Here is a 14,189-nt window from a genome sequence, read left to right as displayed (position 1 = left end):
ATACGACGGATTAGGCAGTCGAAACCTGTTAAGTGAACTAAATATTCCAGTTGTTAAGCTGATCTGAATTTTATTCTGGAGAAAGGAGGTTACAAGCAACGAGGCCAATGTAGGTTGTAAGCGCGCTTTTGCTTACAAACGCGCGTGCTTAGCTGTTTCCTGTACCTCTTGTAAGGCAGTAAAACTGTTCTTGGAAGGTGGATCGTGTGCGTAAACCACGTGCGAGATATACTCAGAATAAAGTGCGTGGTTCTACGCAGTTCCGAGAGGCTGAAACCGTCACTGGAACACAGTTCGTCGAAGTCACTCACATTCACGTTGATACACAGTGCAGCATCATGCCATGCCAAGTCCGTACAAGAACCTACAATTTCACTATTCTAGATGACACACCTTCAAAATTACGTAAGTGGATCGGAATTTAGCACCCCCTCCACCTGTACACAGTTACAGTTCACAAAATTCTATACTGGTTGGTGACCATAGCAGACGTCCGCCCCCGGTAGCTGAGTGGTCAGCGCAGCAGATGTCAATCCTAAGGGCCCGGATTCGATTACCGGTTGGGCCGGAGATTTTCTACGCTCAGGGAATGGTTGTTGTGTTGTCCTAATCATCATCATTTTCATCCCCATCGTCGCGCAAGTCACCGAATTGGCGTCAAATCGAAAGACTTGCACCCGGCGAACGGTCTACCCGACGGGAGACCCTAGCCACACGACATTTACATTTACCGTAAAAGACTGTTACTGTAATTATAAGTACCGTATTTTCCGCGATAGTTACGCGACGTTACATTTTTATTACCAAAATCGTATAGTCTCTAATTGTTTGATTGTTTGCACATATTACGAAAATATTTAGAATTTACTGTTGGCTTGCCAGAGTCACATGACCGCGTATATGCTGTGTTACTTCTACATTGTGACTCTGTGATTTTGTTCGATTGAGCTGTCTTTAAAAAAAAAAGGAAAAATAGAACTAAATAAGTCACACGCTTTTAAACTATCAAAAACACATTAAAATCTTACTTTGCAGTTACCTGCCACGCCACGGTGCTTGTACAAGGTGACAGTTCTTGAACTATATAAAATAAAATCGTCATAACTTCTCAAAGGTTTGCGTTAAGACGTTCAGACTGCACGGTTGGCCGCTGGGCAAGACGGCCATTAGTATGAGCATATATGGTTTGGCTTGACGAAGCCGACTTTCATTTGCATTGGTTCGCCAAAAACCAAAATAGGCGCTTTTGGGGAATTGAGAATCCGCATTTCATGATCGAGAAGTCTCTTCACCCTCAACGGGTGACGGTGTGGTGAGCAATGGCCAGTCACGGAATAATCGGTGCGATATTTCTTTATGGTACGGTGAATACCGAACGGTACGTGAAGGTTTTGGAAAGTGATTTCATTCTCATTATCCAAAGTGACCATGATCTCGACAAGAAGTGGTTCATGCTAGACGGAGCTCGACCCCATCGAAGCAGGACAGTGATCGATGTCCTGGAGGACCCCTTTGGGCTCTGGGCTACCCCTTAGATCGCGAACATGGGCCTCGATAGGCCATCAATTCTTCGGATCTGAACACTTGCGTCTCCTTCTCGTGGGGTTATCTTAAAGACAATGTGTACAGCTGTAACCCCAGAACACTTCTGAGTCAAAAACAGCCATTCAGGAGGTCATCGACGGCATCGATGTTCCGACTCTTCAGCGGGTCATGCAGAATTTCACTGTTCGCCTGTGCCATATCATCGCCAATAATGACAGGCATATCAGACATGTCATAACCTAAGCCCAAATATACACTCCTGGAAATGGAAAAAAGAACACATTGACACCCACCATACTTGCTCCGGACACTGCGAGAGGGCTGTACAAGCAATGATCACACGCACGGCACAGCGGACACACCAGGAACCGCGGTGTTGGCCGTCGAATGGCGCTAGCTGCGCAGCATTTGTGCACCGCCGCCGTCAGTGTCAGCCAGTTTGCCGTGGCATACGGAGCTCCATCGCAGTCTTTAACACTGGTAGCATGCCGCGACAGCGTGGACGTGAACCGTATGTGCAGTTGACGGACTTTGAGCGAGGGCGTATAGTGGGCATGCGGGAGGCCGGGTGGACGTACCGCCGAATTGCTCAACACGTGGGGCGTGAGGTCTGCACAGTACATCGATGTTGTCGCCAGTGGTCGGCGGAAGGTGCACGTGCCCGTCGACCTGGGACCGGACCGCAGCGACGCACGGATGCACGCCAAGACCGTAGGATCCTACGCAGTGCCGTAGGGGACCGCACCGCCACTTCCCAGCAAATTAGGGACACTGTTGCTCCTGGGGTATCGGCGAGGACCATTCGCAACCGTCTCCATGAAGCTCGGCTACGGTCCCACACACCGTTAGGCCGTATTCCGCTCACGCCCCAACATCGTGCAGCCCGCCTCCAGTGGTGTCGCGACAGGCGTGAATGGAGGGACGAATGGAGACGTGTCGTTTTCAGCGATGAGAGTCGCTTCTGCCTTGGTGCCAATGATGGTCGTATGCGTGTTTGGCGCCGTGCAGTTGAGCGCCACAATCAGGACTGCATACGATCGAGCCACACAGGGCCAACACCCGGCATCATGGTGTGGGGAGCGATCTCCTACACTGGCCGTACACCTCTGGTGATCGTCGAGGGGACACTGAATAGTGCACGGTACATCCAAACCGTCATCGAACCCATCGTTCTACCATTCCTAGACCGGCAAGGGAACTTGCTGCTCCAACAGGACAATGCACGTCCGCATGTATCCCGTGCCACCCAACGTGCTCTGGAAGGTGTAAGTCAACTACCCTGGCCAGCAAGATTTCCGGATCTGTCCCCCATTGAGGATGTTTGGGACTGGATGAAGCGTCGTCTCACGCGGTCTGCACGTCCAGCACGAACGCTGGTCCAACTGAGGCGCCAGGTGGAAATGGCATGGCAAGCCGTTCCACAGGACTACATCCAGCATCTCTACGATCGTCTCCATGGGAGAATAGCAGCCTGCATTGCTGCGAAAGGTGGATATACACTGTACTAGTGCCGACATTGTGCATGCTCTGTTGCCTGTGTCTATGTGCCTGTGGCTCTGTCAGTGTGATCATGTGATGTATCTGACCCCAGTAATGTGTAAATAAAGTTTCCCCTTCCTGGGACAATGAATTCACGGTGTTCTTATTTCAGTTTCCAGGAGTGTATGTAGTGACGTTTCCATGTTGAATAAAGTGTGTGCACGCTTTATTTTGCAACTAATTTATGTTTTTTTTTCATATAGCTCAGTAATCGTCACACTGTGTAGTGCGGTCGTCCAGCACCACGACATGTACACTGAATCACTTTGATGCAGACTTCTGGTGTGGGGCAAGCTAGTGACACTGGAAGCATAATGAAGTGACGACAGAATGATATGTCACTCGATGCGACCACGAGACATTATACGGCAGAGGTCGAAAAAATGAACTTTGGTTACGCCTGATAGAATTCTGCCGTATATCGTTGTCTTCGTATTATAACTTGCGTTTTGTGACAATATGTGGTTTCAAGACAACGGCGCATTGAAGTTTCATCACAAAAATGTCACTCTTGGTACATTTTGTTGCAATTAAGTGTTAGCTAATGACATACTGGCGTTAAAAACCTTAAGATAAAAGCCTAACATGAAAGCACATAGAGATGTAGGGTTATAAAATTAGAGAAAGTAGGTTTCAGCCCAGCTATGTTCTTTTCTCCGCACTCGCATATGTGACAGCTCATGGGACTCTCTTATTAATGTTATGGTACTATATTCTGCAAATTCGATATTATTTACATAAAAGAGTGGTCTCTGTCAGAAATGAGTGTTCAAATGGCTCTGAACACTGTGGGACTCTACATCTGAGATCATCAGTCCCCTACAACTTACAACTACTTAAACCTAACAAACTTAAGGACATCACACACATCCATGCCCGAGGCAGGATTCGAACCTGTGACCGCAGCAGTCGAGCGGTTCCGGACTGAAGCGCTTAGAACCGCTCGGCCACCGCGGCCGGCAGAAATGAGTGCGGTCGATTTCAGCATGACTAAAAAACGACCAACAGTCACATTTACATTCTTGCATGTCACAAATATTTGGATCTTTATTTCCGAATATGTGGTGTTTTCCAGGGATGTGTATAGGTAGGAATCTAAGAGCGCAGCTTAAATTGCTGCGAGCAAAACGTGCAGCAATGACAATTATATTTCAAAGTCTTTGGCTATTTGTGGCTAATGTGTTGCGACTACCGAGAATACACTCAACCACGGAAGAACCTAGTGCTATTCGCGGCTTATCGACTTTAGTGTTCGCATATAGTGACATAATGGAGGCATCAGCTACGCTTACTGGTACAAGTACACTACGGGCCATTAAAATTGCTACACCAAGAAGAAATGCAGATGATAAACGGGTATTCATAGGACAAATATATTATACTAGAACTGTTATGAGATTACATTTTCACGAAATTTGGGTGCATAAATCCTGAGAAATCAGTACCTAGAACTACCACCTCTGGCCGTAATAAGGGCCTTGATACGCCTGGGCCTTGAGCCAAACAGAGCTTGGATGGCGTGCACAGGTACAGCTTCACAACAATACCACAGGTCGGCCGGAGTGGCCGAGTGGTTCTAGGCACTACCGTCTGGAACCGCGCGACCGCTACGGTCGCAGGTTCGAATGCTTCCTCGGGCATGAATGTGTGTGATGTCCTTAGGTTAGTTAGGTTTAAGTAGTTCTAAGTTCTAGGGGACTGATGACCACAGCAGTTAAGTCCCATAGTGCTCAGAGCCATTTGAACGATACCACAGTTCATCAAGAGTAGCGACTGGCGTATTGTGACAGGCCAGTTACTCGGCCACCATTGACTAGACTTTTGCAATTGGTGGGAGATCTGGAGAATGTGCTGGCCAGTACAGTAGTCGAACATTTTCTGTATCCAGAAAGCCCAGTACAGGACCTTCAACATGCGGTCGTGCATTATCCTGCTGAAATGTAGGGTTTTGCAGGAATCGAATGAAGGGTCGAGCCACTGGTCCTAAGACATCTGAAATGTAACGTCCACTGTTCAAAGTGCCGTCAATACGAACAAAAGGTGACCGAGACGTGTAACCAATGGCATCCCATACTATCACGCCGGGTGATACGCCACTATGGCGATGACGAATACACGCTTCAAAAATGCGTTCACCGCGATGTCGCCAAACGCGGATGCGATCATCATGATGCTGTAAACAGAACCTGGATTCATCCGAAAAAATGACGTTTTACCATTCGCTCACCCAGGTTCGTCGTTGAGTACACAATTGCAAGCGCTCCTGTCTGTGATGCAGCGTCAAGCGTAACCGCATCCGTGGTGTCCGAGATGATAGTCCATGCTGCTGCAAATGTCGTCGAACTGTTCGTGCGGATGGTTGTTGTTTTGCAAACGTCCCATCTGTTGACTCAGGGATCGAGACGTGGCTGTAGGATCCGTTACAGCCATGCGAATAAGATTCCTGTGATCTCGTCTGCTAGTGATACTAGGCCGTTGGGATCCAGCACGGCGTTCCGTATTACCCTCCTGACCCCACCGATTCCATATTATGCTAACAGTCATTGGATGTCGACCAAAGCGAGCAGCAATGTCGCGATACGATAAACCGCAATCATGATAGGCTACAATCCGACCTTTATCAAAGTCGGAAACGTGATGGTACGTATTTCTGCTCCTTACACGAGACATCATAACAACGTTTCAAAAGGCAACGCCTGTCAACTGCTGTTTGTGTATGAGAAATCGGTTTGAAACTTTCCTCATGTCAGCATGTTGTAGATGTCGCCACCAGCGCCAGCCTTGTGTGAATGCTCTGAATCGCTAAACATTTGTATATCACAGCATCTTTTTCCTATCGGTTACATTTCGGTTTTGTAGCACGTCATCTTCGTGGTGTAGCAATTTTAATTGCCAGTAGTATATGATGATACTGCAACCTGTGTTACACGCACACACATACCTCTTGATTTAAAACTTTGCTTATTCAGTAATCCAGCGTGCAGCGAAGATAGCAACGAGGAACGTATGCACCTTATGCTCGATACACACCAGCGCGTGCGCGCAGCGTCAGAAAACGTTTCAGTGCGGACACGGTGTCCCCGTAGCGACAATCGCGGAGCTTTATTAGGTTGGAAAGACTCGCATTTCTCTGGACGGGACATTCACAACTGTTACACACTGTCAGTGATAAAATCCGCTATAGCTGTTAAAATTATTTATTTCTAAAACCGGAAACACTTACCAAATTTATAAGATATTAAAATGTGATTCCATAAAGGATGCATGATTAAGATTAAAATAGGTTAAAATATGTCAAAACGGCTGAAAGCAAGCATATGTCAAGCCTGGTACACGGCATGCGAGAGGATATCTTTTACAATCCTAGGTCTGGTAGAAAGCCTTCGCCAAAGTAGGACAACGGGCCAGGCCGAAACCGGTTAGTGCTTTTCTTTTTAGAAATAAATCATTTTATCATTGACAGATTGGAAGGACATCAATGTGCACCTAGGCTGAAGAAAGCAGCCCGTGTGGCTGCTATACGGTAAAGCAAGGATTCTGAATTGGATGAAATAACAGGTTATATTTCAAACTGTTTATCGGTGAATGAAGATTTTTACATCCTGATCATGGAGCAAAGCATTTGATAGTTGAGGCTATTTGAGATTTTGAATGGCCACACTAAGAAAACGTCACCTCTATAACACAAACGCAGACCAGTTTAACAGTGATCTTTGCCTACTTCATTTCTCTTGCGATCCGCTTTCGCAGCAATCCGTCAGAAAACCTTTCACAAGCTTGAAATTGTGCGGCTCTTTCCTTAATTTTCTTGCGTTATGTGCTCCATATTTCACACTGTAACCGATGTGATTAATCCAAGAAGTAAATGGAATTTTCCCAATTCGCTGTAAATACACTGCAAAGGATTCAGGATCCGAGAAGAAATGGAAGTGCTGTAATCGTGTGGTTCGCCTAAAGCGTTTGATCAAAATTCTGTTTTGAGTAATGGATACAATATACATCCTTCACTCTACATGTTGTCTTTTTCACTTTTAGGCCATCTTTCTTTCACATTGGCACTTATACAAATGACAAAGGCTACACCCCGTCTTTTGCGACTGTAAGAAAAGTCTTATTGGGACCATGTGCGTATCGCTTTCTTTCAAAGTATCTCCAGTGGTTAGATGCCGCAACATCTAAAAGTCGAGTACCTGTGTCTGACAGACCTTTAGCAATGAAGCTGGAAGCTAAAGATCTGATCACTAAGATACTTGGAAATAAAGCGAGGCGGCATGGTTCGCTCTGCGTACCGCAAATATCCACATCATTTTTAGCCATTACAAAAACTTTACCCCCCCCCCCCCCCCCCCCATGAACCATGGATCATGCCGTCGATGGTTGGTTTGCGTGCCTCAGCAGTACAGATAGCAGTAACGTAGGTGCAAACACAACGGAGAGTCCAGACAAACGTGTGGCTCCTGAAGAGGAGCAGCAGCCTTTTCAGTAGTTGCAGGGACAACAGTCTGGGTGGTTGATTGATCTGGTCTTGCAACATCAACTAAAATGGTCTTGCTGTGCTGGTACTGCGAACGGCTGAAAGCAAGCCGTAATTTTTTCCGAGGGCATGCAGCTCTACTGTATGGATAAATGATGATGATGGCATCCTCGTGGGTAAAATTCGGATCTACGCGGAGGACAAGTCAGGATGATGTCGTCATCAGGCGAAACAAAACTACTGTTCTACGTATCGGAGCGTGGAATTTCAAATCAAGCAGGGTTACAAAATACAAGGGTAAATAGGGGTAATGCAGGAGTGGATTTATTAATGAATAAGAAAATAGGACTCCGGGTAGGCAACTGTGAACAGCATAGTGACTTAGCACAAACTAAGTATCTGGCACCACCACCGCCAACAATAACAACAAAACTTAAAGTTCCTTATATAACCAGAAGGGCATAAAGTTCAATAAACACATAGATGTTATTCAGCATAGCACGAGTATGCCCCTAAAGGCCTCATGTGTGCGGTGGCAACGCCAGAAATCCAAAGCTTAACACTGCTATATGTTTATGTTTTACAGACCTCGAGCGCGGCCGGCAACTTGAACACCAGGGCTTAATTTTATCAATAAAACAACTTAAATGCCAGGAGAAGCGGAGCTGAAGCATTAGCAACAAAACATTTAAAACTTACTATACTTTTAAAAAGGCTTAAAGCTGTCCAAACTCAAACTACTCTCACTGGATATAAATAAATTACCGCCATAAGGCTGTCCAGTACGCTAATAGAATAATAAAATCAGTTAAAGATGCCGGTAAACTTAACCATAACTGGGCGTTGTTGCGCAAACAAGAGGAAACACGGGAAGGCTATAGCACAACTGACCCTAGGACGCAGTGCAGAACAAGTCAAATAAAACAATGTGGCCGTACCCAGATCAGTATTTACGGTCAAGCACCTTAATTAAAATAACTAGCTACGGTGATGTACCACTTCAGTATTCTACGCAAGCGAAGCGTCCTTCTTCACAGAAACGTGCGCCGTAATAACAGCAATCGCGAAAGACATAAAAACAACACTATAAAAACTTTTAAACCATTTCAAGAAAGCCAATACCGGTTAGAAACAAGACAACTGATCTCACACCGCCCTGCAAAATAAAAATGGTTCAAATGGCTCTGAGCACTATGGGACTTAACATCTGAGGTCATCAGTCCCACCGTGCGGCTGGTCCCAGCGGAGGTTCGAGTCCTGTGTGTTTGTCCTTAGGATAATTTAGCTTAAATAGTGTGTAAGCTTAGGGACTGATGACCGTAGCAGTTAAGACCCATAAGATTTCACACACGTTTGAACATTTTTCATCAGTCCCCCAGAGCTTAGAACTACTTAAACCTAACTAACCTAAGGACGTCATACACATCCATGCGCGAGGCAGGATTCGAACCTGCGACCGTAGCAGTCGCGCGGTTCCAGACTGAAGCGCCTAGAACCGCTCGGTCACAACGGCCGGCTACACCGCCCTGCACCGTCGGAAACAGACTGATCATGCATCAACACACGACAAGGGTGCGTCAAAGTTTCAGACTCCAAGTTTCACCGTTTTGGAAACCATACCAAGGCGGCAGCCTATCAGTTCCTCCGTGTTTGATACATCCGGTAACAACACCAAGGCAGAGAAAATCGACGCATACTATACGCTTTAGAGAGGACCACTAACCCAGTAACGCTCGTTTCCATCACGCTTTATAACACCCTTTTGGAAATAATACGCTTAAACAACCCACGTGTCGTAGCCAGTACTTACAGTAATCTACAACTATGTAGGCGTTTTCTTCTTATAACTTGATGTAAAAGGTTTACGAGTCGTCTTTCAACGCTTTAAGGCACCGTTAACCACCTTGCTGACTACGCTGAAGCTACATACAACAGGGCGCGACCGACCACTGAATAACCACCTCTCTTGGCTTCAAATTACGCCAGCCTCTACTTTGACTGCAACCAATGGAATAACAAGAAACAGCGAGCGACAACATAAGGAGTCTACATACAACTATGTGTTCAGTAACACCTGACCGCAGCTTATCAGCAGACTACTGCCGATCTGTTAAAACCCACAACTCTGGCAAACACCAACCCTGCCTTGTTGCCGTGATGCCCCTATCAATATAATATAATGAGCTTATGGCATTGGTGGCCGCTCCACAAGCTATGTAACGCCACTATGGCGACTTGCGAGTGAATGAGGATGAAATGATGATGAAAGACACAAACACCCAGTCATCAGACAGAGAAAAATCCCCGACCCCGCCGGGAATCGAACCCGGGACGCCGCGCGCGGGAAGCGAGAATGCTACCGCAAGACCACGAGCCGCGGACACTTTATGAATCTTGTGCTCGTACACCTGGGCGCTCAGTTCGAGCCCAAGTCCGCTAGCGCCATCACACCGCAACGCGCGCACGTGTTATAGCAAACACTCCTTAGAATACAGAGTTCCAAATTGCCATGGGAGGAGACCAATTGGCACAAGTCACAGGGCTCTTATACTGTACTCGAAAGCTGTTGTCTCTTTTCCTCCTTACCGAAGCCACCGGTAGCATTACTCGTGGAAGCCACTGGGTGCGTTGCATTTCCCGGAATGTATCTGACCTAGGCGTGGTGGGTCGCGCCTGTAGGTGAGGAGGGCAGATGAAGCTGTTGCCTGGGTTCCCGCCGTGGCGGCGTCTTAAGAGGCGGGCTGCGGCGGGGAAGTCCCGCGCCGTGGGGGCCGCGACCCGCGCGCTGCGGGCGCTGCGCTGCGGGCGGAGAACGCTGCAGGGGCAGCGGCGTTCCAGGGGCTCTGGTGAGTGGCAGCTTACTATAGTTCAATTCTTTTATCTTGGCGGTTCGCGCGTGCCCGCCCAGACGCGGGAGATTGCTGCGTTGCCAGTTGTAAGCGCCAAGAGAAGCAGCGCCATAGTATAGTATAGTTCGCAAACTTACGTTAAGGGGGGAGCGCGCAGTTTATGTAGTAAAGCCACCACGGCCGCACTAACCTTTTCGCTGCTCCCCGAAATCCGCGCTGTGCGCGATTTTGTCATCACTACACTGCTCGCCTGTGCACACACGTGGTGTTTCGACTGCTTTGACACACTTTATCATTCGATTTCACAAAAACTATTTGGCCCAAAAATTTGATTTTTACACATCTTCTTGACTGATACCTTCCCCGTATAAATAACTTAATTTTGTTTCGATGTTCAACGCAGTTATTGTGCAGCATTAGATGTAGTAAACCATTGCACGAAATTTTGAAGAATTTGCAGAGGTAAAAGTCCATAGCGTATACTTTCCGTATGGTCGATTTTAGTTGCCAGTATAAATTTCAAAAAATTACATTCAAACGAATAAAATTCGTATAGTTAGACACTTTTTTTTAAAATAAACAAAATATTAAACATCGAACGAGGTTTGAACTCTAAACTTTCTGCTTAGCAGCTAAACCCCTTAATCATTACCCTAACGCAGCTTGTCATTCAATAGACCTCCTGGAGGACTTTAAAATGTCACGCAAAATATCGGCAAACACTGTTCGTATGACTATGAATTACTCATGTTTCGTCGAAGTGCAATAGGAAATAAACTACCGCTGTTCTTTATTGCGAATAAGCGGTTAATGAGAATGATACAAACACCTTTCCTTGCTATCACCTGCTTATTGCTTGTTTGCTTCAATTAATTAATAGAATATGAAGCAATTGGTATAAAGTATGCTTTTTCCAAACTTTCTATAAAAGAAAGTCTGCTATCAAGACAGTGCTGTTGTTGAATTACTTTATTTATGGCTGAACGTTTCTAAAACTGAAGACACTCGTCCGTGCTCTGCGCTGCAGTCGAGCTCTGGCAACGTCGTTCTCTGTTCATTGGCTGACTATGTTTTGTGACGTCAGATGCGCAGAACGAACCTAAACTCGGCCTCCGTCGAAAATGACGCGCACTTTAGCTACACAATATAAGCTATCACGTCCAATGCACGAAGAAGGGGATGCCAGTGGCGCAGCCGCCATTATCGTCATCAGCAGTAGAACTAGCATCTTCTTAATCGCCGGCCGCGGTGGTCTCGCGGTTCTAGGCGCTCAGTCCGGAACCACGCGACTGCTACGGTCGCAGGTTCGAATCCTCCATTGGGCATGGATGTTTGTGATGTCCTTAGGTTAGTTAGGTTTAATTAGTTCTGAGTTCTAGGCGACTGATGACCACAGATGTTTAGTCGCATAGTGCTCGGAGCCTTTTGATCTTCTTAATCAATAGTATCCCTCTCATCAACCGCATTTTCCTCTGAGGCGTCTTCCTCATAATCTCCTTCCTTGTGATTGCCCTAATAGCGACCAGTATCTTCATTATCACTTTTACCATGAACAGTCCACTCACCATCATTGTGAGACGAAGTATGAGATAATCACACTCTAGTACACAGCGACACAATGTTTAAAATTTCTGGAACAGAAAACAGGTTTTGATCGATTTTTCTTCCTATAGTCTAATACTGGGTTCGATCTCCATCATCAGATGCGTCTGTTTTCCTAAACTAATAAACAAAGTATAAACAAATTTAGCTAAAATAGGCAACGTCAGATGATGCGTATCTTGCCTCTCTTGCCTATCTGCTGTCGCTTCTGATGGTACCGATCTTGGCTACAGCTTTATAACGTTTTGTTTACTAGTTGAAGAAGACAGATGCATCTTCTTATGATCTCATAGGTCCAAACTGCTCATGAAATAAAGGAAAAATTTTCTTATGAAAGACTGTTGAATTCCACAAATCATTATCAGAATCGTCAACATCAGATCTCCACTACCAACATTCTCATCATTATCACCAGCCACTCAGCACCATTACCAGCATCACAGTCATCATCATCATCACCAGTGACTTTATCATCATTATTTTCCTCATTTTTGCTACTATCATCATCATAATCATCATAATAATCATCATCATAATCATCATCATCATCATCATCATCATCATCATAATCATCATCATCATAATCATCATCATCATCATCATCATCATAACTAATACTTGCCAAAATCACGAAAATTTTTACCGTTACCACTGTCTTCCTCTACAGCGTCAACATCGTCATTATCATCGACATTCCAGTTATAAGTAGTATTGTTATCATTATCTTCATCTTCATATAATTATCAGTTCTTCAGCTTTATGTTTGCCATGATCGTCATCATCGCGATGTTCGTCGTCATAGTCAAGCTCGTAATCCCGTCATGTTCGTTATCACGTCATGTTTATCGTCGTCGTTTTTTTCGTCATCGTCATTATCTTTATCATCTTCGTCATAATAGTCATGTTCGTCATCACCTTCATTTTTCTTAGGCTCTGAAAGCAAAAATTTATTCTTTTCCAAAAACTAGATCCTAGAACCAGTCATTGGGTGAACTCGAGACCTGATCTAAAGTTTTTCCGTTTTTTCCCCCTTCTTCATGTAATAAAGGAAGCAGAAAGGAAAGCCCCATACGTCTACGCCTTCTTCATTTTTAACATAATGTAACTCTATTTATCAGAAACAAAATTTGTATTCCTTCTCCCTAGCGGGTCTAGAAACATACCGTTGCTAAAATAATTATTCTGTGTGTAAAATGCTAACTTTCATTCGGAATTATAAACGAAAGGCTGTGATCATCATGGTGCTCGGCCGAGACAACCGTAGTGATCTTGTTCAACAGCGCTGGATTTAGTCTTACATGACGAGAAGTTGGAACACCTGATGCAAGCAAGATTGTCGAATATGATCATTTTGGTGGTCCAGGTGCATGTTTTGGGAGAGCATAATGTTACATCGGCGTACTGACCTCCAAATCTTTCTCCACGATACCTTCACCAGTCAGCGTCAATATGACGCCATACTCCTTCTACATGTGCGTGTTTTCAGAGGTGCATTCAGCCATGAATTCATTTTCATAGATGAAAATTCGCATGGAAGAGCGTAGGTGGAGCCGCTACGGCCGCAGGTTCGAATCCTTCCTCTAGTTCTAAGTCTAGGGGACTGATTACCTCAGATGTTAGTCCCTTAGTGCTCAGAGCCATTTGAACCATTTGAAGCGTAGGTGGAGGAACTCATGAATAGAGACGTTATCCAGCGAATGTCTCTCCCCCAACTTAAATCCCATCGGGGAGACTCCATATGCACCAAGGGACATCCATCAGTTTGTAAGCGCGCTAGTGGAGGAATGTAATGCTCCACCATGAGAACTGCGTATCAATATTGTGGCCAGCATGGGAGCACATGTTGAAGCATACACTGCTGTCCGTGGTAATCGAACACCATACTAAGTAAAATGTCCCATTTTTTTTTAATATCCAAAACACCACAATCGTGCAGTTTGATTATTGTCTCATTTCTGTTCATCTTATTGCGTATTTCTTTCAGTTACCTACTGTAGTGTACTGTTCCGTACTGTAGCATATCTTTCTATGTATGGTCCAAGTTCCACAAAACTATGTTACTTGGCTATGCGGAAGTTACTTTCCTCCGTAAATTTTGCACATCAGTGTATCCTGAGTTCACGGAAATGTCCTTTCGTCGATGTGAAGTCCACACAGAGTCCATGCACAAACACACTATC

General features: G+C 45.4%; 1 protein-coding gene across 1 annotated transcript in view; it reads left to right on the top strand.

Annotated features, from left to right (window-relative positions):
• The window catches only part of LOC126288157 (microtubule-associated serine/threonine-protein kinase 3-like), a 424,127-nt gene that overhangs the window by 358,114 nt on the left and 51,824 nt on the right, over positions 1-14,189 (top strand). The window contains exon 9 of the mRNA XM_049984894.1: positions 10,293-10,404. Coding sequence (XP_049840851.1) covers positions 10,293-10,404 — 112 coding nt within the window. The remainder of the gene's footprint in view (positions 1-10,292; positions 10,405-14,189) is intronic.

This window comes from Schistocerca gregaria, chromosome 1, assembly GCF_023897955.1.
Source record: "Schistocerca gregaria isolate iqSchGreg1 chromosome 1, iqSchGreg1.2, whole genome shotgun sequence".
Lineage (NCBI taxonomy): Eukaryota > Metazoa > Arthropoda > Insecta > Orthoptera > Acrididae > Schistocerca > Schistocerca gregaria.
This window is presented reverse-complemented; position numbering and strand designations above follow the sequence as displayed.